We start from the raw sequence: 24033 nt of genomic DNA on the forward strand, positions 1-24033 counted from the left end.
ATGAACACCCTGAGAGGTTTCGAACGCGTCCTCGGGATATCTTGGATACCGAGGGAGGACCTGTTCTGTTTCACGACAAGCCTACGAGATCTTGGAACACTCGTGGAAGCCAAAGTTGCGCCGACAAAGAGGAAGATGCTGAGCTTCGTCATGAAGATCTACGATCCGTTGGGGTTGGTCGGTTTCCTAGTTATCCAAGGAAAAATATTACTGCAAGACGTGTGGAAGGTGAAAGTGGATTGGGATCAACAGATACCCAACGAACTATTTAAACGTTAGAAGTCGTGGTTGCAAGTTTTGAAGGAGCTAAACTCCGTTCGAATCCCTCGAAGCTACTTTCCTGGATATGATCCGGCCTGTTATGATGACCTAGAGCTTCACATATTCGTGGATGGAAGTGCACAAGCCTATTCTTCCGCGGCGTACTTTCGCGTCAAAGATCGAGGGCAGATACGATGTGCCTTGGTTGCATCCAAAACAAAGGTAGCTCCGCTTCAGATAGTTTCGATTCCACGAATAGAACTGCAAGCGGCCGTGATTGGTGCACATCTGCGCAAAGCGATCGAGGATGGCCATTCGATCCAGGTTAAACGCACGTACTTTTGGAGCGACTCCAGCAACGTTGTATCGTGGATCAAGTCAGACACCCGCCGATACCGGCAGTATGTAGCGTTCAGAGTCAACGAAGTATTGAACCTGTCCAAAGTTGAAGAATGGTGTTGGCTTGGGACGAAGAACAATGTTGCAGATGAAGCTACGAAGTGGGAGAAGGGTCCGAATTGCAATCCTGAGAGCCGATGGATGTGTGGGCCTGCCTTCCTTTATGAAGCTGAAAACGATTGGCCGAAGCACAAACCCACGAAAGCAGACGAAGTGGAAGAGCTGAGACCTGCGTACGTGTGCAGTCACTTGCTGTCTGTGCCGATGATCGACCTGTCGAGATTCTCAAAATACGAGCGACTACTTCGGAGCGTGGCCCACATGTTCCGGTTCAGCGAGAAACTTTCGCAACGAATCGGAAGGTCAACATTCGACGATTCTGGAACAATTATCCGTGAAAACCTTCGGAGTGCGGAAGAGTATCTGTGGCGACTTGCGCAGTCAGACTGTTATTCGGACGAGGTGGCTACGTTGAAGCGGAACATGGAACGCGATCCGGAAGACCAACAATCGTTGTGTTGGAGTAGTCCACTAGTTAATTTTCCGGCCGTCATGGATGAGCATGAGTTGATGCGTGTAGATGGTCGTATTGGAGCTGCGGACTGTCTGGAATATGATGCCAAGTTTCCGGTTATTCTACCTCACCGCTGGCGCTGATGCTCTTCATCGTAAATGACGAGATCGTGATCGTGTATCAAACCGTGAGCTGCTCTGGCACCCCGTTACTGTGGAGCATCAAAATGACTTAGATTTGGCTGATGATGTTGCTCTACATCAATGACAACGACAGCAAGACCTTTTCAAATTAGGTCGAACGCTTTCAATATCTTCACGGCCAACTTCAGACAGCGGATCTACATATGAACTTAGGATCATGAAGACCAGTGCAGCGGTTTACAAGAAATATCTGGAAACCAGTTCAACGCCCAAAAAATCAAATATTTAGCTCTAACATAAACATTCATCTAAAAACAAATCTGTGCTTTAGATACACATAAAAATTTGCTCTGAAAGGGTTAAAATAGTTTTTTGACTCATGGTTTAAATAAATTGAACAATGACTCAAGCTTCGATCACGAAGAAAATCCCCCAGTTCGTTTGGTTGAATTGATTGCCTGAACTCCACGTGCGTTTTCTTCCCAACTGTTCTCCGCTCGACCCGAGTAAGCAAAGTGCATTGCACGTCCACCAAGCCAAGCCAAAACCTCCACAAAGCGGCCTAATTGCGATCGACGAAGACAGCGACGCTTTTGCTTCGCGTCGCATCCACGGCTTTCATGGCTTGCTTGACTCACTCATAGCGTCTTCCCGTGTTGTCATTCTTTATTACTGGTGGTGAAGTCGTATGTGTTGTGTTGCCTACGATTGTTGGCGTCGTCGTCGTCGTCGTCATCCCTGATTAATGCTGCTCCCTGTGTCGTACCCGGCGCTCGATTTTTCAACGCCATCGCCCATTTGTAGGTGGTAGAAGAGACCATCGCCATGAATGTATATCGCACCGCTCTACAGCGGAGATGACGACGGCGAATCGCGTCCACTTGGTTTGGATTTTTGTTTTCGACACCACCGGCGCAGAGCACGCCGCATTCGTTCAGGCCGCAGCGTGATGATATGAGGTGTTGTTAAACTATTTGAGGCAGGCGTTATTCTAATTGACTAGATAAAACTGTGTACATTCGCGTATCCCGAAGTCATCGGTCGCGGTCCATTGTGCGTTCGTTTAGCTCCGGCGATTATCCAATTAGGCATTGTGGAACCATACCGTGAGTGTGAACGCTGTTTTGTGCAACGCTGATATCAGATTACGACCGACGACCGCGTTTGTATATATTTATTGTGATAAGTAATAAAGCATAGCTTTGGTTGACGCCTTTCGTTTCACGGAGCTCGGCAGCGGAAGTGGGAGCGGTGTAGCCGCTACCGTCGCGTTGTCGCACCAGTTGCTTCATCCGGACTTTGACTGTTTGACTTTTCGAGGTAAGCGAGCACATGTTTTTATTCTGTCTGGTTCTTTTTGGGTGGTTCTGAGTCTGCTTTTTACACACGACATCGTGACAAAACGACCAAATATGAATCAATAATTGAGCTGGGTTGATGCTTGGGCTGGCCTTCGAACTCGTGAAGACTTGATGGCTGATTCATAATGAATTCTTGAAGAATGGTTTTAAGTTTAGCCAAATGAAATAGTCGATCAAACTCCAATAAAAATAGTATTGGTTTTATTAAGCATTGAATTCGATGTCTGTCTTAGCATTCGGTTTATGAGCAATCATTGTTTTAGTTACATGTTTTGGTTTGTTAAATATTCAAACACACAAATAGACCATGCTTCCATTGGATCGTATTGACATCGAAATGAAGAAGAAGATAGTTATCGTCATAGTCATAGTCACGTATGCGTGAGAGATAGCTCTACCATGACTAAAGTATATGGCTATAGGAAGAAATCCAGGGCAATAGAAGTAAATAACATATTATAACAATATTTCACATGATTAAAACATTTTTCACAGTGAGCTGCGAAAGAGTTATAACTTTATATTAACTACAAACGATGGTAAATTTATCAGTGGAATATTTTCACTGCATATCATTCGCGTAACCAGCCCCAATGTCTAGATGATGTAAATATACCCTCCATTCGTTTTCTTCGTGTGACTACTACTAATCGCGATAAAAGAAAATCAATGTTTATATGGCAAATCTAAAAACGCAGCACAATCCAAATGCTTATCTCATTAGGAAATTGAAACTTTTGGTCTTTTTCGATGTTAGTTATTTAAGATTTTCGTAACATTTCTGTTTATAATAATAAAAACCCAAAATAATCCACCTAGCGGTGATGGTGCCTGAAGTTTGATACCCATATTGTAATGGTTTGTGACATTTCCAAAATGGCCGATTTTGATGCTTTCGGAGGCTTCCTCAAGGGCCTCGGAACTGACCCCAAGGTGGCCAGTGTCCCCAGAACCATATCCGGATGTCATAATTCCACTTGTCTTGCGAAATGCTGAAGTATGATACCCATATTGCTATTATGAAGCGAAAACATTGAACTGGACATTTTGGGTCCGGCTCCTAAAGAGTCACTTCAAGGAAACCTGTTGATGGCCATTTCTGGAACACGTGTCACCATGATTTTTGGTTCTGATAAAATATATACAAATTGATATACCTATATACAAATTAACCGAAATGGTATAAAAAGGGACGAAATAAAAATCATTTTCTTGGACTTATATCGCCAAAAAAGGAAGTTGTGGTAAAATTTTCTGCATCTGACCCAGTGAGCCACCGGAATAACTCCGGATAGGAGGACCACATCACAAGTCCCAATCTTCTTCTTCTTCTTATTGGCATTACATCCCCACACTGGGACAGAGCCGCCTCGTAGCTTAGTGTTCATTAAGCACTTCCACTGTTATTAACTGCGAGGTTTCTAAGCCAGGTTACCATTTTTGCTTTCGTATATCATGAGGCTAACATGATGATACTTTTATGCCCAGGGAAGTCGAGACAATTTCCAATACGACAATTGCCTAGACCGGCACGCGGCACCGGGAATCGAACCCAGCCACCCTCAGCATGGTCTTGCTTTGTAGCCGCGCGTCTTACCGCACGGCTAAGGAGGGCTCACAAGTCCCAATATGTATTCTGAATTCTGGGATCCGTACGAGATCCGTGAAATGACTAAATGGCAGCAATTTGATTTTTTTCCTTCACTCAGGCCGATACGGGTTAAAATAAGCGTAACTCTGAGCATGAGCATTATGACCGCACAATTCGTAGTTGCTACTCCGTGATTGACTGAACTTGCGAAATTGTACAGAGAACACAATGAATAGGGCTTGGGATTAGCTACCCATTCTCAATGTACACGTTTCGGGAGTTCAAATATTTAAAGCGCCTTTATTGCGCCCGTCACGTCCTCACGGCCATACAGGAATGGAAGGATTGTTAGTCCGATTCTCGTTGCTACTAGAGACCGAGTATACCTCTGCATCTCCACGATTGTCTTGGGATAGGATATCGTTTTAGTAACAAAGGATAATTTATTTGGATTCACTTTGGTAAGCGATGCGATCTATGGGATGGGAAATAACGCTAATACGAGTCAAAAGTTAAAACATGCACGCCCGGTGCCATATGAAAACTGAGAAGATTAGCGTTTTGGACGACCGCACGGAAGCGCAGCACTCTGTACTCACTTGCGCAATGGCTACAGCAAACTATTGAAGAACGCGCTTTTTTCGACCGCGCACGAAATGCGCATGAGCCACCGAACACAAGATAGATATTTTATTTCTTTCCCGACGACTAAAACACGCACTGCACTTGTTCGATGGCTACTCTTATTACCGGCCGCGCAATGCAGAACACAATATTTCGACAGATCGCGCGATCGTTCTGCTGTCCTCTTGAAAGGAGGCTTCCGGGCCTCTTGAAAAGAGGCTTCCGGGCCTCTTGAAAGAAGGCTTCCGGGCCTCTTGAAAGAAGGCTTCCGGGCCTCTTGAAAGGAGGCTTCCGGGCCTCTTGAAAGGAGGTTTCCGGTGCTCTTGAAAGGAGGCTTCCGGGCTTTTGAAAGGAGGCTTCCGGTCCTCTTGAAAGGAGGCTTCCGGTGCTCTTGAAAGGAGGCTTCTGAGCTTTTTCAAAGAAGTCTTCCGAGCCGCTTGAAAGGAGGCTTCCAAGCCTCTTGAAAGAGGAGGCTTACAAGCCTTTTGATAGGAGACTTCCGAGCCTCTTGAAAGGAGGCTTCTGTGTCTCTTGAAAGGAGGCTTCCGGGCCTCTTGAAAGGAGGCTTCCGGGCCTCTTTAAAGGAGGCTTCCGGGCCTCTTGAAAGGAAGCTTCCGGGCCTCTTGAAAGGAGGTTTCCGGGCCACTTGAAAGGAGGCTTCCGGTCCTCTTGAAAGGAGGCTTCTGGGCCACTTAAAAGGAGTCTTCCCAGCCTCTTGAAGGAGACTTCCGGGCCTCTTGAAAGGAGGCTTCCAGGCCTTTTGAAAGGAGGCTTTCGGGCCTCTTGGAAGGAGGCTTCCGGGTCACTTGAAAGGAGGCTTCCGGGCCACTTGAAAGGAGGCTACCGTGCCTCTTGAAAGGAGGCTTCCGAGCTTCTTGAAAGGAGGCTTCCAGGCCTCTTGAAACTGAAGGCTTCCAAGCCTCTTGATAGGAGGCTTTCGAGCCTCTTGATAGGAGGATCCGTGTCTCTTCATAGAAGGCTCCTTGGCCTCTTGAAAGGAGCCTTCCGGGCCTCTTAAAACGAAGATTCCGGGCCTCTTGGAAGGAGGCTTCCAAAACTCTTGAAAGGAGGGTTCCGAGCCTCGTGAAAGGAGGCTTCCTAACTTCTTCATAGAAGACTTGTGGGACTTTCGAAATGAGGCTTCCGAGCCTTTTGGAAGAAGGCCTTCCGATCCTCTTGAAAGGAGGCTTCCGGACCACTTGAAAGGAGGCTTCCGGGCCGGGTGTTTTTGAAAGGAGGCTTCCGGTTCTTTTGAAAGGCGGCTTCCGAGCCTCTTGATCGGAGGTTTCCGGGCCACTTGGAGGCTTCCTGTTCTTTTGAAAGGAGGCTTCCGAGCCTCTTAAAAGGAGACTTCCGGGCCTCTTGAAAGGAAGCTTCCGGGCCTCTTGAAAGTAGGTTTCCGGGCCACTTGAAAGGAGGCTTCCGGTCCTCTTGAAAGGAGGCTTCCGGGCCACTTAAAAGGAGTCTTCCCAGCCTCTTGAAGGAGACTTCCGGGCCTCTTGAAAGGAGGCTTCCAGGCCTTTTGAAAGGAGGCTTTCGGGCCTCTTGGAAGGAGGCTTCCGGGTCACTTGAAAGGAGGCTTCCGGGCCACTTGAAAGGAGGCTACCGTGCTTCTTGAAAGGAGGCTTCCGAGCTTCTTGAAAGGAGGCTTCCAGGCCTCTTGAAACTGAAGGCTTCCAAGCCTCTTGATAGAAGGCTTTCGAGCCTCTTGTTAGGAGGATCCGTGTCTCTTTATAGAAGGCTCCTTGGCCTCTTGAAAGGAGCCTTCCGGGCCTCTTAAAACGAAGATTCCGGGCCTTTTGGAAGGAGGCGTCCAAAACTCTTGAAAGGAGGGTTCCAAGCCTCGTGAGAGGAGGCTTCCTAACTTCTTCATAGAAGACTTGTGGGACTTTCGAAATGAGGCTTCCGAGCCTTTTGGAAGAAGGCCTTCCGATCCTCTTGAAAGGAGGCTTCCGGACCACTTGAAAGGAGGCTTCCGGGCCGGGTGTTTTGAAAGGAGGCTTCCGGTTCTTTTGAAAGGCGGCTTCCGAGCCTCTTAAAAGGAGACTTCCGGGCCATTTGGAAGGAGGCTCTTAAGCCTCTTGAAAGAAGACTTCCGAGCCACTTGAAAGGAGGCTTCCTGGACCCTTGAAAGGAGGCTTCCGGGCCACTTGAAAGGAGGCTTTCGGGCCTCGTGAAAGGCGGCTTTCGGGATTTTTGAAAGGAGGCTTCCGGGCCTCTTGAAAGAAGACTTCCGGGCCTCTTGAAAGAAGGCTTCCAGTCCTCTTGAAAGGAGGCTTTCGAGCCTCTTGAAAGGAGGCTTCCGGGCCTCTTGGAAGGAGGCTTCCAAGACTCGTGAAAAGAGGCTTCCGAGACTACTGAAAGAAGGCTGCCGAGCTTTTTAAAAGGATGATTCTGAGCCTCTTGAAAGAGGAGGTTTCCAAGCCTCTTGAAAGAGGAAGCTTCCAGGTTTCTTGAAACGAGACTTCCGGGCTTCTTGAAAGGAGGCTTCCGAGCCGCTTGAAAGGAGGCTTCCGAGCCTCTTGAAATGAGGCTTCCGGTCTTCTTGAGAAAAGGCTTCGGAGCTGCTTGAAAGGAGGCTTCCGGGCCTCTTGAAATGAGAATTCCGAACCTTTTAAAAGGAAGCTTCCGGTCATCTTGAAAGGAGGCTTCCGGTCCTCTTGAAAGGAGGCTTCCTAGCCATATGAAAGGAGGCTGCCGGGCCGCTTAAAAGGAGGCTTCCGAGCCTCTTGAAAGGAGGCTTCCGGGCCTCTTGAAAGAAGACTTCCGGTCCTCTTGAAAGGATGCTTCCAGTCCTCTTGAAGAAGACTTCCGGGCCTCTTGAAAGGAGGCTTCCGGGCCTATTGAAAGGAGGCTTCCGGGCCTCTTGGAAGGAGGCTTCCCGGCCTCTTGGAAGGAGGCTTCCAAGACTCGTGAAAAGAGGCTTCCAAGACTCGTGAAAAGAGGCTTCCAAGACTCGTGAAAAGAGGCTTCCGAGCCTTTTGAAAGAATGCTGCCGAGCCTCTTGAAAGGAGGCTTTCGAGACTCTTGAAAGGAGGCTTCTTGTCCTCCTGAAAGGAGGCTTCCGGTTTTGTTGAAATAAGGCTTCCGGACTTCTTAAAAGTAGAGGCTTCCGGGCCTCTTGAAACGAGGCTTCCGGGCTTCTTGAAAGGAGGCTTCCAGGCCTTTTGAAAGGAGGTTTCCGGTCCTCTTGAAAGGAGGCTTCCAAGCCTCCTAAAAGGAGTATTCCGAGCTGCTGGAAAAGAGGCTTCCGGGCTTCTGGAAAGGATGCTTCTGAGTCTCTTGAAAGAGGAAGCTTCCAGGCCTCTTGAAAGGAGGCTTCTGGGTAGAGGTGTGCGCCGCCGCCGCCGACAGTTTTTGGAACGCCGCCGCCGTTGACATTTTTGCATCGGCGCGCCGCCGTTTAAAAATTGTCACGCCGATACAAATTTGAAGATGTCCGCAGAATTTTGGAAGTGGAAGTGGAAATTCTGAACATTCAATGGAATTCCTGTATAATTTCCCATCACGTTGAAACACCAGAATTTTTTTCGTGAAGATACCAATGATTTCCATGTAAATTCCATACAATTTCTAGTTGAAATTTTGAAAATCTCTCCGTAAAAACTAAGAAAAACTTTGTGTGTAAATTGCGAAGGATTTCCCTTTGAAATCCAAAGAATTTACCATTGAAATTAATTTTTGAATGGAAAAGAGGCGTTCAGCAGAAATATGTTCAGCAGTTCATATGGCCGGAGATCACAAGGCTGAAAGTTGTTTCGCCGAATATGTCGTTTAACCGAAAAGACTATTTGGTAGAAGCCTACCCGAGCAAAGATTGAGAGCAAATCGATAACTTGTTTCAATGTTGTGAAATAATCGATTATTATTACTTAACTTGATATCTTTTTGATCGTTTGAACGGTTAAGTAACAAAACGTATAGCAGAAAAGTCTTACTGTGACATCAAATCGAAAGCTATTCCTGTTGTCATTGAGAGCAAATCGAAAACTTATTTTGATATTGGTTTCCGATAACGATAATCATATCAATCAATTTAGTAATCTACAGCAAAATTAGATCAAAATATGTAATCAATCATGATTATTCATATTTGAAAACAAATTATGAATCAATTTTAAGTCAAAATCAAAATATGTTTTATATTAACGCATTTGCCCAAAAGTACACGCGGCGCTCCCCAAAGGAAACGACGCACCGCGCTTTTTGCTGCCCGTATACTCGATTCTTATGGGGAGATAACATTGCGGCGTTTCCTAGGGCGCGGTTGTTCCTTCCGAATGGGAAACGCCGCGTGGAATCTTGTGCAAATGCGCTTTTGGAAACATTACAACAGCAACGCGGTGTATCGTATTGACAGCACCCTACAATATATGCACTCATTACGTTTTCAGACTTTGCTAGGGTATCTAGCCCAAAGTTATTTGGCCGAGAATGTCATTTGGTCGGATAGTTTCTTTGGCTGAAAAAAAAACGGTTAGCTGAATAGCTTAATTGGCCGAAATAGTCATTTGGTCGAAAGGGCTATTTGACCGAAATGGACATTCGATCGAAAGTTCGGCTGAATCGGTCATTTTGGATATTTTCAACACAATAACGGGAGAATCTTTTGAATTTCGCCAGAAAATCTTCAAGTTTTTCAAGAATATTCATTTGGAAATTATTTTCAGAGTTTTCACGGGAAGTTGTTCAAAATTTCTTTAGGAAAATATTCAGAATATTCACGGAAAGTTCCTATTGAGTTCTGTTGAGAATTTTTCGAAATTTACACTTCCTCAATCTAGATCATTTAAGATGGTTAGATTTTTTATTTTTTATTAGATTTTTTTTTTCGCAAGAGAAGTTCATCACTAGACGGCTAGATTGGCATAGCCAACTTTAAAACAGATTTTCTTTGCAATATCCGCGGGAGACTGTGGAATTTTCACGAGAAAAACTCCGCCATTTCCACGGCAAATTCTTCAAAGTTTCTGCAGAAGATGGTTCAAAATGTAGATTTCAATGAAAAATTCTTTGGTTTTCAACGGAAAATTGCTCGGAATTTTTAAGGAATGTTTTTGGATTACTTCAAAAAATTCTTTCTATTTTCAATAAGAAATTCTTGGGAAATTCCATTGACGGAAAGCGACAGACGGGTAATTTGGCCGAGAAAGCCGTTTGTCCTAACAGGTCGTCTGGCCGAAAAGATCGTTGGGCGAAAATGCTGTTCAGCCGAAAATGTCATTTGACCATTGAACCATTAAGTCGATACTGGCCTTTAGGCCAAAAGTAATCTAGCCAAGTACCATTAGCAGAACTAAGCGTTTAACGGTAACTGTTATCTGGTCAAAACAGGTTTGACAGAAAATGTAGTTTAGTCGTAAGCGACGTATAGGAACATTTGGGCGGATTTTGACCGTAACAGTTTGTCCTAATAGGCTGAAAAAGTCATTTGACTGAATACCCAACAAACAATTAGGGCTGAATAAGCTAGTTTTTTTTATTGTAGAAGACTCTTTTTGGTTGAATAAGCGCTCTATCAGCTCACAATGTTTATTACAAAAAATGCCGGTTGATTGTCATTTGGGGAAAAGAGCCATTTGGCCCAAAAATGTCCTGTCTGCAAAACAACCTTCTTTTTTTTAAGCTTTATTAATGTGTTAAAACAACCTTCTTTAAAAAGTGTCGTTTGACGGAATTGAAAAAAAAAACGTTCGGCCGAATAGGTCATTTGACAGAAAATGCCATTTGGCCGGAAGGGTATTTTGCAGAAAGGATATTTTCGTGTCAAATGACCATTCCTACCAAACGGCATTTTCGGTCTAATGATTTATTCGGTTAAATGATTTTTTCGGCCTAATTACCAGTTCGGCCGAATGTTCCTTTTGGCTGTATGTCGCTTTCGGCCAAGCTACATTTTTTGTCAAACCATTTTCGACCTGATAATAGTTTCGGATAAAGGTTCAATTCAGCTTAATGGTATTTGATTAGATGACTTTTGGTTTAAAGACCAGTATCGACTTAAAAAGTAGAGAGGTTACAAAATTTCGTTCAACGGTCGTTTGACAAACAGGCCTTTTCACCGTAAATGTCATTTAGCCAAACAAATGGACATTTTCGAGTCAATTACCCGTTCAATAATTGACATTTGGCCGTATGACCTGTTGGGCCAAACGACACTTTCAGCCAAATGACTTATTCTGTCAAACGACCATTTAGATCAAACGGCATTTTCGGGCTGATTAGCTATTCTGCCAAACGACCTGTATCAGTTCGGCCGCTTGGCGCTTTTGGCCAACTGAATTTCCCAAGAATTTCTTATGGACAATACACTAGTCGTTCGATAACTGCAACATGTTTTCGTTTCAGTTAGCGAATGCAGTTCTAAACATTCTAAACGCCCAACTATTGTCACGTCCGACAACGGCAGATGCAATAGAAGTGCATTTGATCGTTTCAAAGTTTAGTGGTCCGATAACTACAAAACTGATGTAACTATTGAATAGCAGTTAGAAAGCATTGGAGTTAAATAAGTTTCAGTTGTCATACATCTATTGTACAAAGAATTTCCAAAAATCCCTAAAAAATCCGAACAAATTTCCGTTGAAATGCAAAGATTTTTCATATTAAAATCTACATTTTGAACAATCCTCCGCGGAAATTCTAATAAAGTTCTTGTCAAATTCCGGAGACTTTCTCGTGAAAATTCCAGAGAAATTTCTTTGAAAACTCCTTAGAGTGTCCAGCAGAAATTATTAAGAATTTACTGTTTTAACGTTAGCCATTCCAAACTAGCAGCGTTAATTATTTTAGTCTGAGAAAGCCAACGTTAAAACACTCATTCTATGAGTCGCATTTTCCTACAATTATGAAGTAAATTTCGAAGAATACTCAACAGAAACTCGACAAGAACTTTCCGTGTATATTCCGAGGATTTTCCTGTAGAAATTTAGAACAATTTCTCGTGAAAATTCTGACGAGTTTCTCATGACGAATTTTCTGCTGAAAGCTTCTCTTGGTAATTCCATAGATTCGTCTAAACTTCAGAGTAGTTCCCGAGGAAAATCCGAAAATAATTACAATTAACTGCATATTATTCGGCAACTCGAAAACCTTTTTTTTTGTTGTATATCTTGGCTGTGCATATGCACTAGACTGGCCCAGGAAACAACGGGGCACCCCCCAGAATTGTGGCTTTGGGTGAGAAAATCAATCTCTGAAAATTTCAGCTCAATCGCTTGTTGCATAAGCTGGCGCATTTGATTTGAAGTTTGTATGGTGATTCCAGCCAAAATGTATAGGAAAATACACTTCCGTCACTCATTCGATCTGGAAATTGGTTCTGATTGCTCGATTGACCTCAGAATTGCAAAAACGGCAGTTGGTATGCTACAGAACAATTTCACAGAACATTGTATGATGATTAAATGAACTTTTATATAGGTTTCGGCTGATGCGATTCGATCAAAAAACCCAAAAATACACAAATCAGCTCCTAATAAACCAGCCGAAAATTATATAAAAGTTCATTTAATCATCATGGATGTTCTGTGAAATTGTTCTGTAGCATACCAACTGCCGTTTTTGCAATTCTGAGGTCAAGCGAGCAATCAGAACCAATTTCCAGATCGAATGAGTGACGGAGGTGTATTTTCCTATACATTTTGGCTGAAATCCCCATACAAACTTCAAATCAAATGCGCCAGCTTATGCAACAAGCGATTGAGCTGAAATTTTCAGAGATTGATTTTCTCACCCAAAGACACAATTCTGGGGGGTGCCCCGTGGAATTCGACAACATTTTTTTCTCCCCATAGTAATCTGGGCCAGTCTAATATGCACAGCATATGTTTCGAAATGGACAAATTGATATGAAATTTGCGAAAAAGAATCCACGTGTCTTGGAGGGACTGGAACTCTCAACCTCCTACTCTCTAGATAGGCGTGATAACCCCTACACAACAAGACCACTTAAAGGTCACGTTTGCGGAAAAGCCATCAGAATCCAACATCAGAGTACCAACCTCCATCGCGGTTAGCTCTTTTTTGCAAATTGAATATCTTTCGGATGCTTGATTTGTCCTAAATAATTTCCAAATGAATATTTAGGAAAAAGGCAAAAAAAAATTAAGGTACGTGATAAAAAAATCGCCACGCCGATTCACGCCGCCGCCGCCGCCGGCTAAAATGGCTATCGGCGTGACGCCGAAAACGCCGCCGCCGCTGACCAAAATTCTGACAAACGCCGCCGCCGATGAATATTGGACCGGCGCACACCTCTACTTCTGGGCCTCTTGAAACGAGACTTCCGGGCTTCTTGAAAGGAGGCTTCCGGTTTTGTTGAAATAAGGCTTCCGGACTTCTTAAAAGTAGAGGCTTCCGGGCCTCTTGAAACGAGGCCGCCGAAGGTTTCCGGTCCTCTTGAAAGGAGGCTTCCAAGCCTCCTAAAAGGAGTATTCCGAGCTGCTGGAAAAGAGGCTTCCGGGCTTCTGGTCCCTTGGAAGAGGAAGCTTCCAGGCCTCTTGAAAGGAGGCTTCCGGGCCTCTTGAAACGAGACTTTCGGGCTTCTTGAAAGGAGGCTTCCGAGCCTCTTGAAATGAGGCTTCCGGGCTTCTTGAAAAAAGGCTTCGGAGCTGCTGGAAAGGAGGCTGCCGGGCCTTTTGAAAGGATGCTTCCAAGCCTCTTGAAAGGAGGCTTCTTGGCCTCTTGAAAGGAGGCTTCCGGTCCTGTTAAAAGAAGGCTTCCGGGCTTCTTTAAAGTAGAGGTTTCCGGGCCTCTTGAAACGAGGCTTCCGGGCTTCTTGAAAGGAGGCTTCCGGGCCTTTTGAAAGGAGGTTTCCGGGCCTCTCGAAATGAGGATTTCGAGCCTATTGGAAGGTGGCTTTCGAGCCTCTTGAAAGGAGGCTTCTGGGCTTCTTGAAAAAAGGCTTCGAAGCTGTTTGAAAGGAGGCTTCCGAGCCTCTTGAAAGATGAAGCTTCCAAGCCTCTCGAAAGAAGAGGCTTCCATGCCTCTTAATAGGAGGCTTCCGAGCTGCTGGAAAGGGGGCTTCCAGGCTTCTGGAAAGGATTCTTCTGAGTCTCTTGAAAGAGGAAGCTTCCAGGCCTCTTGAAAGGAGGCTTCCGAGCCTCTTGAAAGGAGGCTTCCGGGCCTCTTGAAACGAGACTTCCGGGCTTCTTGAAAGGAGGCTTCCGAGCCGCTTGAAAGGAGGCTTCCGAGCCTCTTGAAATTAGGCTTCCGGGCTTCTTGAAAAAAGGCTTCGGAGCTGCTGGAAAGGAGGCTTCCGGGCTTCTGAAAAGGATGCTTCTGAGCCTCTTGAAAGAGGAGGGTTCCAAGCCTCTTGAAAGAGGAAGCTTCCAGGCCTCTTGAAAGGAGGCTTCCGGTCCTGTTGAAAGGAGGCTTCCGGGCCTCTTAAAAGGAGGCTTCCAGGCCTCTTGAAATGAGGCTTCCGGGCTTCTTGAAAGGAGGGTTCCGAGCCTCTTGAAAGGAGATTTTGGAGCCTTTTGAAAGGAGGCTTCCGTGCCTCTTGGAAGGAGGCTTCCGGGCCTTTTGATAGAAGGCTTCCAGGCCTCTTGAAAGAAGGCTTCCAGGCCTTAAGAAAGAGGGTTCCAAGCCTCTTGAAATTAAGCTTACGGGCCTTTCCAAATTAGGCTTCTGAGCCTTTTGCAAGGAGTGCCCAGGAGGCTTCCGAGTCGCTTGAAAGAAGGCTTCCGAAGGTATTAAGCTTCACGGACAAAGCTCTTCATGTCTCTCAAATGGATCTTTAGATCGTAGATTTAAGTTCAGAAGCATATTTTTAAAATCTTATTCAACATTTTGTCTCGATTAGATAGATTACAGATTTTTTAAATTTGACCATTTGACGTTTTGTCTTTTTGATCTTTTGTTCCACAGCTTTTCATACACTGTGCTGGCAGGATTGAAATGTTTTTGATTTACTGGTCGCCATTCATATTATGTACAATACCAATCATATTATGTACAATACAATACCAATACACCCGCCATAAAGCTTTTTTGTACCCCTAGGGGTACATGTACCCCAAGTTGATAGTTGCTGTTCTAAACATTCAATTACAAAGCATATTTTCTGTTATTGTGCCCCTTTGTGCCACAATTCTTGAACTTTTAATCGTTACATTAACATTTTTATGGATATTGCATATACATACATTTTGTATTACTGTAGAATCAAGCAGATACAATGTTTTGGTCGTATATGATCGCAAGCAAAAAAAACAAATAAAGGAGTAATATATTTTTTAAAAAGATGTAAACCCTTTTCAAATGTTTTTTTTTTCGATTAAAAAGTACATTTATTAGCTAAATTACGTAAAATTTCATTATAAATTGAGTCGATTGGGTTCTAAGTTGATTATCGCCTTCACTGGACTATGATGAAAATACACTGACAAAATTTCAACTTGGACAAGAAAACGTTTTTGTTAGAAAAACATTGTTTTCTTTAAAAGTGCCCAGCTTGAGATGTATGGACGGTTTGTAGGAAACACCTATTCCCGGACAAAATTTCGTCCAAATCAAAAATGGTGTTTTTTGCAAATCGACTCTTAATTTTAAAAGTCGATTTTTTCAGTGTAGGACTCAATTTGGAATTTTTCAAATATTTTAACTCGAAAATTTTCCTAATTTAGCTATAGTCACCCATACTAGAGTCCTATAAGAAGTGTAACGTCATGTGCCACGTTTCACAGATCTCCTGCTCGTGTGGAACGTTCATTTGTATGGAACTGACAGACGATTCTGTTCCAATTCTGACACTTGACGACACTGTTATTAAAGTCACTGTAGCCCATACAACAGTTTTATTTGTGGGACTTGACATTTTTCATCCATTTGAAATAAATCGGTTAAAAAAAATTGGGCCCTTTCCAAAATATGTTCCAGAATAATTTTGGAAAAACTAAGTATGCAATATGGCTTTTTGTTGCAAAGTCTACATGTCCAGACAGTTTAATTGAAATCTGAGAGGGAACTGCCAATATTTGTTCTAGTTGGCGCGAAATCCCTCTATCCTGTTTTCCGCGAGCGGTAATGGCCGCCAGCTCTCCTGCGGATTGGTCTCTGGTTTGACGTTTGTGGAGGTCAACTGCACCCATCGTTCCGAGCATGGGCTATTTTTTAGATAACAGCCCTTTGGCTACGTGTGTAGACCGCAAGGCTCATACTTCTGGAATTTCTTGAATGACACGGAACGGAACAGCTATTGAAGGCGTATCCAATTGGGTGTAATAATTAGGAATATATCGGAGGGGCCCTCTTTAACCTAGCGGTGAGATGCGCATCTATAAAACAAGACCATGCTGATGGTGGCTGGGTTTGATTCCCGGGTCGAATGAAGAAGAATAGATCAATAGATCAAATAGTTCAACGTTTGCTGGAGGGTTATTCTATTTGTCCCTATGAATCAAAAAGGGTATAAACTAGAAATACTAGAATAAGAGATCGGCAAAGACGCCATCTTGTTTCCAATCGAACCGTCAAAAGCGGTTCCAATTCGACTTGTTTACTTTTTTCACCCATAAGAGGCCAGCTAAAAGTTCAAGTGATGCCAGTATTGTTTTCACGATTTCATACCATTTCATACGTTGCCATTTCGACAGTTTTTCACTCCGCCGGTCTCTGGTTATAGGGTTGCTAGTATAAACCATTCTTAAAAGAGAAATCTGCCCTTGATGAGCTGGAACGGAACAGTTATTTAATCCAACTTGGTTCCATGGATCAAGTAGGACAAGCTTCAAGAAGAGATATCGGCCCTTTGGTTTCGCGTGTAGATCTTAAGGCCTTGGTTTCGCGTGTTTAGACGCAAGAGAATGCTTGGATGACCTGGATTGGAACAATTGTTGAAGGGAAATGTTGAAGATACAAAGCAACTACTTAGTTTCTAAGAATGCCTTCTTATATTTTTTGATGTCAATGATGTTCAAATTTCTTTTTACGTCTCGTGCTGTAAACAGAGGGTTGAGTGTATCGCCAGTTGCGGATCGGAATCTGCGTGCCTTTGGCCCCGGCTGATTGGCTTCGGGGCTTCCTTTGCCTGGGAAATCTTTGTCGAAGTATGCTACACCATTGCCGGTGACTAGACTGAGTATATGGCGATTCAGTAGTGGTTAGCTCAAGGACAGCATGCCCAATCCTTGATTGATAAAAACGATGCACGTTTAAAAATTACACGCACGCCTTCACATAATTGATATGATATAGTCAATATCCCCACCAGTTTCATCAGCTTTTAACCTGAAAGTATAAACTTTCGGTTGATTGTTGTACGTGAATTGCAAAAATTCTATAGCATGCCCAAAGGCCCATAAAAATCGCAATCATTAAGCGTTCGCCCAGTCACATGAGCGGAGTCAGTTATCTATTCTAATCAGTTCTGGCCTACAAAACAATCTTCCCCTGTGCAGTATCAGATCACCTTGGCCGCAATACAGCGCTTCTCGTCATCGTCTGTCACTTGATTTCCCGGTTCGGGCGAAGTGTACAGTCTCTCTCTTCAACAACTTTCGACAAAGTCATCGCTCGTTTTCATATTTTATGTACCTACACCGTCTGAACCAGCATCGACCGTATAACGTGACTTATTTTCATTGCAATCTCACATCGACCGGGCGGCCATATAGCAGAGCTAGCCTAGCAGCGTCTGATTACGCAATCGTTAGTTCCGAAACAAGAGAAGATCGCCACATAGATACATCTGCTCTGGTGGCGCAGCACACAAACCCCGCAACAAATCTTAATTGTTTACACAACATCGCCGGGTCGGGAATTCAGCGTTTAGGACAATGCTCAGCGCAGCGGAACACCGCAAGACAGTATTGTGCGCGGTTCTAACTCGCCCACTTGATTCCAACGGTCATTCTTGGCGGAGCAAATACATATGGGCTTATTTATTGGGGTTTTAGGGGAGTTTGATTCGGTTAGGTTAGCCTGGCGTGGCATGCTTCGATATTGGAAAATTTCTAGATTGCATAAAACTACTTTGATGGGTATCAATTTGTATAATTAGGACTATTACGATTCATATTTCTATCAGTGGTCTTAGGGTTGATAAGCAAAGAAGACAAACAACACCGTAAAGAAACATGATTGCACGCAATTGTAGGTAGGTAATATAAGTAATTTGTCTTACAAATAATTAAAATTATATTATTCAATAGAATTTTCGTGGAATTTATCATTCCGATATATGTAGTTGTACTGCTTCTAAGTACATTTTGTCTGTACATTTATTGAACAAGATAATGTAACGATTGCAGTTTGCTGCATTGCAATTAGTGAGTCCCTATAGGACATGGACCAATGCAAAGCGCACACTTACTTAACAAGTGTAGTTAACGAGGTATATTTCGTGTCATGTAAGACGTGTAAGTACTAGTGATTTCCAAGTGCTCCTCTGTCCATGAATGAATGATGCTGAGACAGATTACCGTAACTACGACAGCCACAGCAGCCGCCGCGCCGTGAGCTTCGCACCAAACCACATGATTTTTTTTCCTTATCATCCTGACGAAGACGACGCTAAAATTCTTCTTATTGTCAAGTGAACCCGTAGGGTAAGGGAGGTATTTTGGACCACTTTAGGAGATGGATGAACAATTTTTCGAATAAAAGTTAGATTTTGTAATAATTCTTGATCAATTCCCTATGCAACTAAAAAGTGGTAATTCCTAGGTAGGATTTGTAGGTAAAAATGTTTCTAAATCCCACCGAAAGAACCAAAATATCATAAATTCTGAAGATATGTGAGATTTAATTTTGGACCACCCGTTTTTATTTTGGACCACCTATTTAACATATTTTGGACCACTCGAATAATTTTGAATTGCTTGCAAAGTAATGTTACTATTAGATTAAATTAGTGATTTCCAGCATTTTTGGCGTTTTATCCTCAAAGTCTTTGTTAACCTATACATTTTTATAAGCACTCAAAAGCTTAGAACAATACCAATAGCTAAGGTATTGAAACTAATCAATTTCAGTACCACGTGGTACAGCATCCTCAAAGCAAAATAAACGTGCGGCCGTAATGTAGGCTCCTGGTCACTCCTACCCTGCCATATTTTTTATGTAATACCGATCTGTTACATTTGCGTCCTTGATAGTAATGGGTTGCTCGGTTCTTCCTTGCTCCTTGCACATTCTTTTTTCAAACGAAACATAATCGTAGAACACGGAACTCTGTTCCATTGACAAGCAGCACGGACGGAGAGCTCTAGCAAAGATTGGTTCTTGTCATGGAGCTTTCTTAACTATTTTCGTATGGAAATAATTGAAATCCCCTCTGGTAGCAAAAAGGCAAACAATTAAAAGATCTAGAACTTAAAAAGAACATATGCCGAAAATATGTTCGGTTCAATGAAAAATGAACCTATTTTGGACATGCCTCATAATACTGTTTTTTAACTTGCAATGTTATACTCCAGGTCTGAAACTGCTTCAATTAGGTTCTAATAGGTCAACAACATCATTCACATGTTTTAAATCTATGTGCAAATAAACTTACAGCTTTTAAAAGTTGAATTCCATTTTACAATGTCGTCTTGGTTTTGGTCTAATCTAGCCCGAATGGGTAGATACGTGAAAATATTCTTATTAATGGCTCTATTTTATAAGACACAAATGTAGGAGATACCTTATGGGTAGTTTCTTTCTGCAATAAAATTTAAATGTTGCATGTTTTATTTAGTTTTGTGTGATAAAAATGCAAAATTCGGCTAGGTGGTCCAAAATATGAGCCCGGTCCAAAATACAGCCGTTACCCTATGGGTTCGTTCGCTTATCAAGGCAACGCACTCGTGGCTAAAATTGTTTGGACGCCATCATCGTGATCATCGTCTTGCCATCATCGGACGGTCAGCAATTAGGGTGTTTACATTGCACTGATTCTCAAGGTTTGTTCAAATTTGTTTCGTTATAAATATGTATTCACACGATAAGTAATCTCATGATGCGCACAGCGCCAGGCGGTGGTGATTTCGACCTTCGACAGCGTGTTGACACCGCCTCGGTGTTAGATTGCAATCTACGAAGAAAACTTGAGTTAAAAATGTTATCAGATTGGTTAGCCTTTCGCTAAATTGTTAGTGTAACAAATCCTCAGCAAACATATTGCGAGTTCCGAGGAGCGTCAATCAACGTAGGCGTCTGTGTCTTTCTGTGTGAGACTCCTGAACTTGTTGTTTGCTTGAGCAAAGTTAATCAAAGCCTACTGTGTGTACTAGATAGAGACACAAAGCAAGCGCATTCTGATGTGACTATTAATAACCAAAATTGGGAACAAACAACTCCTGACAGATTGATGAAAAATAGAACACGCGATTTTGTATGTAGGGAAAATGTTCCATTTTTCATCTCACTGAAACAAAATCATCTCTGCAGTCAGTGCAGAGAAGTGGCCAGCTTTTATGGGCCCATTTTGATGAGATTAGCTCCGATACCATCTTCACTGTTCTTTAGCTGTTGGATGACATCCTCACCTTTCCTGGTTGACGTAGTCGTATCTTCCGCAGCCTCGAGTCTCACTGCCTATGCCTCACCCTCTCAGCCGCATTTATGTGTTCCTCGAAGTGCTTCCACCTTTTGATCACTATAAGTGTGTCCGTCAATCACTGGCATCCTTGTCCCTGCACATCTTGGCTCGCGGCACGAAGCCTTTGTGGGATGCTTAGGGCTTCTATTAGAACTCGCATGTTCTATATGCAGTGCATCTCTTTGCAATCCACTTCTTCCAAAATTGGAGGCGGCGATATCAATTAGTCATAGGCCGTATTTGTTAGTCAGCCGGTGGGCGCTGAACTTTCCAAAAGTCGGTAAAAGCTCCTCATCCTGGTCAGCTTGAACGTTCAAATCTCCTATGATGATTTTGAAGTCGTGACTTGGGCAACTGTCTTACTTCGAGCTGCGCGCAGAATGCGTCGTTATCATCATCAGTGCTTCCGGAGTGTTGGCTATGGACGTTGAATATGTTTAAAGCTGAAGCATCGGCCTTTGATCCTAAACCTGCAGATTTTTTCTTCGATCAACCCCACTCGATCACGCGCCTTTGCATGTTGCCCATCACTATGAAAGCTGTTCCCAGCTCCTGTGTGTGTTGTCGCAGCTTTGGTAGATGGCATGTCGTTGGTATGTCGAATTCGCGATCTTTCAGCACATCGGCCAGTATGCATTTGTTTCAGATGAAGATTTTTCGTTCCACGAACCGAGCTTCCAATCGCCAATCGATTGTTCCGGTCCGTATTCTCTCGCTGATTATTCATTGCTTGTGGGATGTTGGTTATTAATGCTTCAAATCAAGTGTTTTAAATCAGCATAGCCCTTGAGAATCATGCATACTTAAATTGCAGTCTAGCATAAATTCATTTTAGCTTGAGCTTGGTTGACTGCTCGTAGTTGCTGATGCAATCACTCGCCCACTGCAAGCCGAATATTCCTCTGCACTTGCCACGAGCTCATGCGGAATTTGTTGGAAATTTTGGGTTAGGTTCGAGAGGCAGAGGTCCGTCTTGGTTAACGAGCTGCCAATGTGATAGATAGGAGAAAGCAACTGATGGAATTTCTAATTGGATGTAGGAAACGAGCTTTATAGTTCATTTCCAATTCTAGCAGATTACTGTTAGAATACTCAAGTTGAAGGTATAGGAATAGAAATGGAAACGGTATGGAAGTCTATTTCCAGTTCTAGCGATTGCTAGAACATGAGAAATATAGAGAAAGATACAAAGTAGAGGAATGGAACGGACCTGGGATTGAACCCACGACCTCCTGTGTATAAGGCAGCAGCAGTAGCCATATGACTACCAAGCCCGCTACAGTCTAGCATAGATTCATTTTACCCGAAAAATGAATTTTGTCATAAATTTCAATTTAATTGCGTTACGTTATTGATGGATCTTCCCTTACCCACCAACACGACCATAACAACAAGCTGCTCTTTTGAAAATGTGATACCGCCAATCGAAGTAATCGATTGTCACCTAATCAGCAACCGGTTCGGTTTTGACAGAAAATCAGTACGATTTATAATGACTAATTGGCACATTCTATCCTAGCCTTATACGAACGCGTCCTATCTTGCACTAATTTATTTACTTACCGACTATTTTGCGATTATTTTTTACTATTTTCTCAATACGAACGCTTCCAATATTGCACTAATCTATTTACTCACCGACTATTTTGAGAATATTTTTAACTATATTTTTTTAAATACGAACGTTCCTAATCTTGTACTAATTTAATTTATTTACTCACCGATTGCACAAAGCACAAACCCGGGTTTCGCGACTATTTTGCGTCTTAATACGAACGCGTCCAATCTTGCACTCGGAACTTTGGGGTACGTCGGTTTTCTCCGAAAAAGTCTTTGTTCCTGATTAGTACTTGGAAGTGAGGAAATCCTGAACAAAAGCAAGGATGTTGTTCGTCGTATGCATCCTGTGTTGGACATCTCCTGGGCTATGAAGTATGTAAGGTATCCGTACCGTAGTCTGGGCAGAAAGCGTAAGCTTTCAGAGGAGAATGATAGTAAAGCCGATCCTGAGGTGTTCTTAAGAATTTTAAAAGCTTTATTTACGGATTACTTGAAATTAGGTAAAAAAAAACGCTGTTTAGAAAAAATATGAATGACTTACGGACGGGCAGATGGCGGCAGCCGAAATTTTTTCCTAAACATAGTTCAAACCTGTATCTTAAATATCGAGAAAAAAAAAAAGTTGAGACATGTGGAGCTTTTTGCCCCCGATTGTTCCAAATTTGGTATTAATATACATTGAAAATCAGCATATTACAGAAATTCCGGATGAAACCGATATACAATATCTTCGAAATCTTCAATATTGCGAGAAGATAGAAAAATTCGAATGAGGGTCCAGCGGTCGACCGTCGGAAAGTTGCTCGGCAAACGTCAAATCACTTGATGCACGGAAAATAATGTTGGTTGATGGAGTTATTTTTGAGGGTTTCTGGACAAGTTGGACATGTACCGGAATCTTCCAGAACAGTGCCCCTCCTTACACCCGGGGAAAATGGCCAACTTTCATCCTCGAAGCTTTGCTTGCGACATTTCAAACTTCATGGCTTTGCAAAACAAGATCAATGAAGCTAACTTTGAGGGTTTCTGGAATCTCCCGGAATGGTGAGCCGAGGAAAATGGCAATTTTTGATTATTTATCGGATCGCTTGCGACATCTCAATCTTCATGAGCACAAACACAACGAGTAAAATTTTAGAAAAAAAAAAAATTTAAGCTCATTGAGTGAAATGTCTTCGACTGTCTGTCGAGAGAGACTTGAGTCGAGTCAAGTACGAGACACTGAAGACGGCCTAACAGTTGAGGTCAAAATACGTATCTGTAAAGATAACAAAACGTAGTGGAATTAAAGGAAAAATACTAAACTCGCCTTAGACAGTTGAAGTAAAACTTCATAATCTTGCTTTTTCTCTTATATGCAAAACTAAGAAATTTGATTTGTTGAAAACTACGTATGAGTGTCTCGTAATGACTTGCAAGCTTCTAAGGATCAATGATCGCAGGCCCAGAGATCATTTAAGAAAATTTGAAAAGGATGTTAGAACATTTTGTTTTTATATGGCATTTTTAACATAACTTCAACGGGTTGCTTGGCTACTGAGGTAACACCATAGCAAGGGGCAAGTAACTCTAAACTTTGCGATAATATTACTCATTGTCTCGTGATATTGTCTCGTGATATTTCTAGTGTGCATGATTTTCGTCAAACAAAGAGACGGTTGCTAGTTCGGTTGTTATGGCGTTTGTCAGTTAGTTGATGAAACACAGCGCTCACCCGTATTGGAAACATCTGATCTCTACCTTCTACAGATTCTAGAAAACTTTTAAACCGCATTTTATAATTCTAATGCCATCAAACTAAAACATGGACCCTAAAGATTTCTGAAAAAGAAATAGTAATGGAAACACTTGCTCAGTGGTTTTTAAGGAATTTAAGTTATTGAGGTCCTGCTCGGGTTACATCTAATAGGAATTGCATTTTTTTCTTGGAGGACCAAGATTCTAGAAGATTCCAAGACATGTCCGTCGTGTTAAAAATCCCCCAAAATGGGCTTAATCAATGTCGCAAGTAAGGTTCTTTAAGTGATCAAACATTACCATTTTCCCCGGAAGCT

At 42.8% G+C, this 24033-nt stretch overlaps 2 protein-coding genes across 2 annotated transcripts in view; both read left to right on the plus strand.

Annotated features, from left to right (window-relative positions):
- On the plus strand, window positions 1-1317 carry LOC134221551 (uncharacterized). The gene is made up of 2 exons (XM_062700743.1): window positions 1-228; window positions 280-1317. The coding sequence occupies exons 1-2, from the start codon at window positions 1-3 to the stop codon at window positions 1315-1317; spliced, it is 1266 nt and encodes a 421-aa protein (XP_062556727.1).
- Window positions 1318-2249: 932 nt separating this feature from the next.
- Window positions 2250-24033, plus strand: part of LOC134223492 (uncharacterized) — a 167073-nt gene continuing 145289 nt past the window's right edge. The window contains exon 1 of the mRNA XM_062702652.1: window positions 2250-2637. The gene's annotated coding sequence lies outside the window, so the exon portion shown is untranslated. The remainder of the gene's footprint in view (window positions 2638-24033) is intronic.

This window comes from Armigeres subalbatus, chromosome 3 (assembly GCF_024139115.2).
Source record: "Armigeres subalbatus isolate Guangzhou_Male chromosome 3, GZ_Asu_2, whole genome shotgun sequence".
In the NCBI taxonomy this organism is placed as follows: domain Eukaryota; kingdom Metazoa; phylum Arthropoda; class Insecta; order Diptera; family Culicidae; genus Armigeres; species Armigeres subalbatus.

Bases quoted from the DNA above. Each gene is read 5' to 3' on its own strand.
- LOC134221551 (XM_062700743.1), top strand. From the start codon at position 1: ATGAACACCCTGAGAGGTTTCGAACGCGTCCTCGGGATATCTTGGATA. The intron at 229-279 runs GTGAAAGTGGAT...TTTAAACGTTAG, and splicing joins TACTGCAAGACGTGTGGAAG to AAGTCGTGGTTGCAAGTTTT.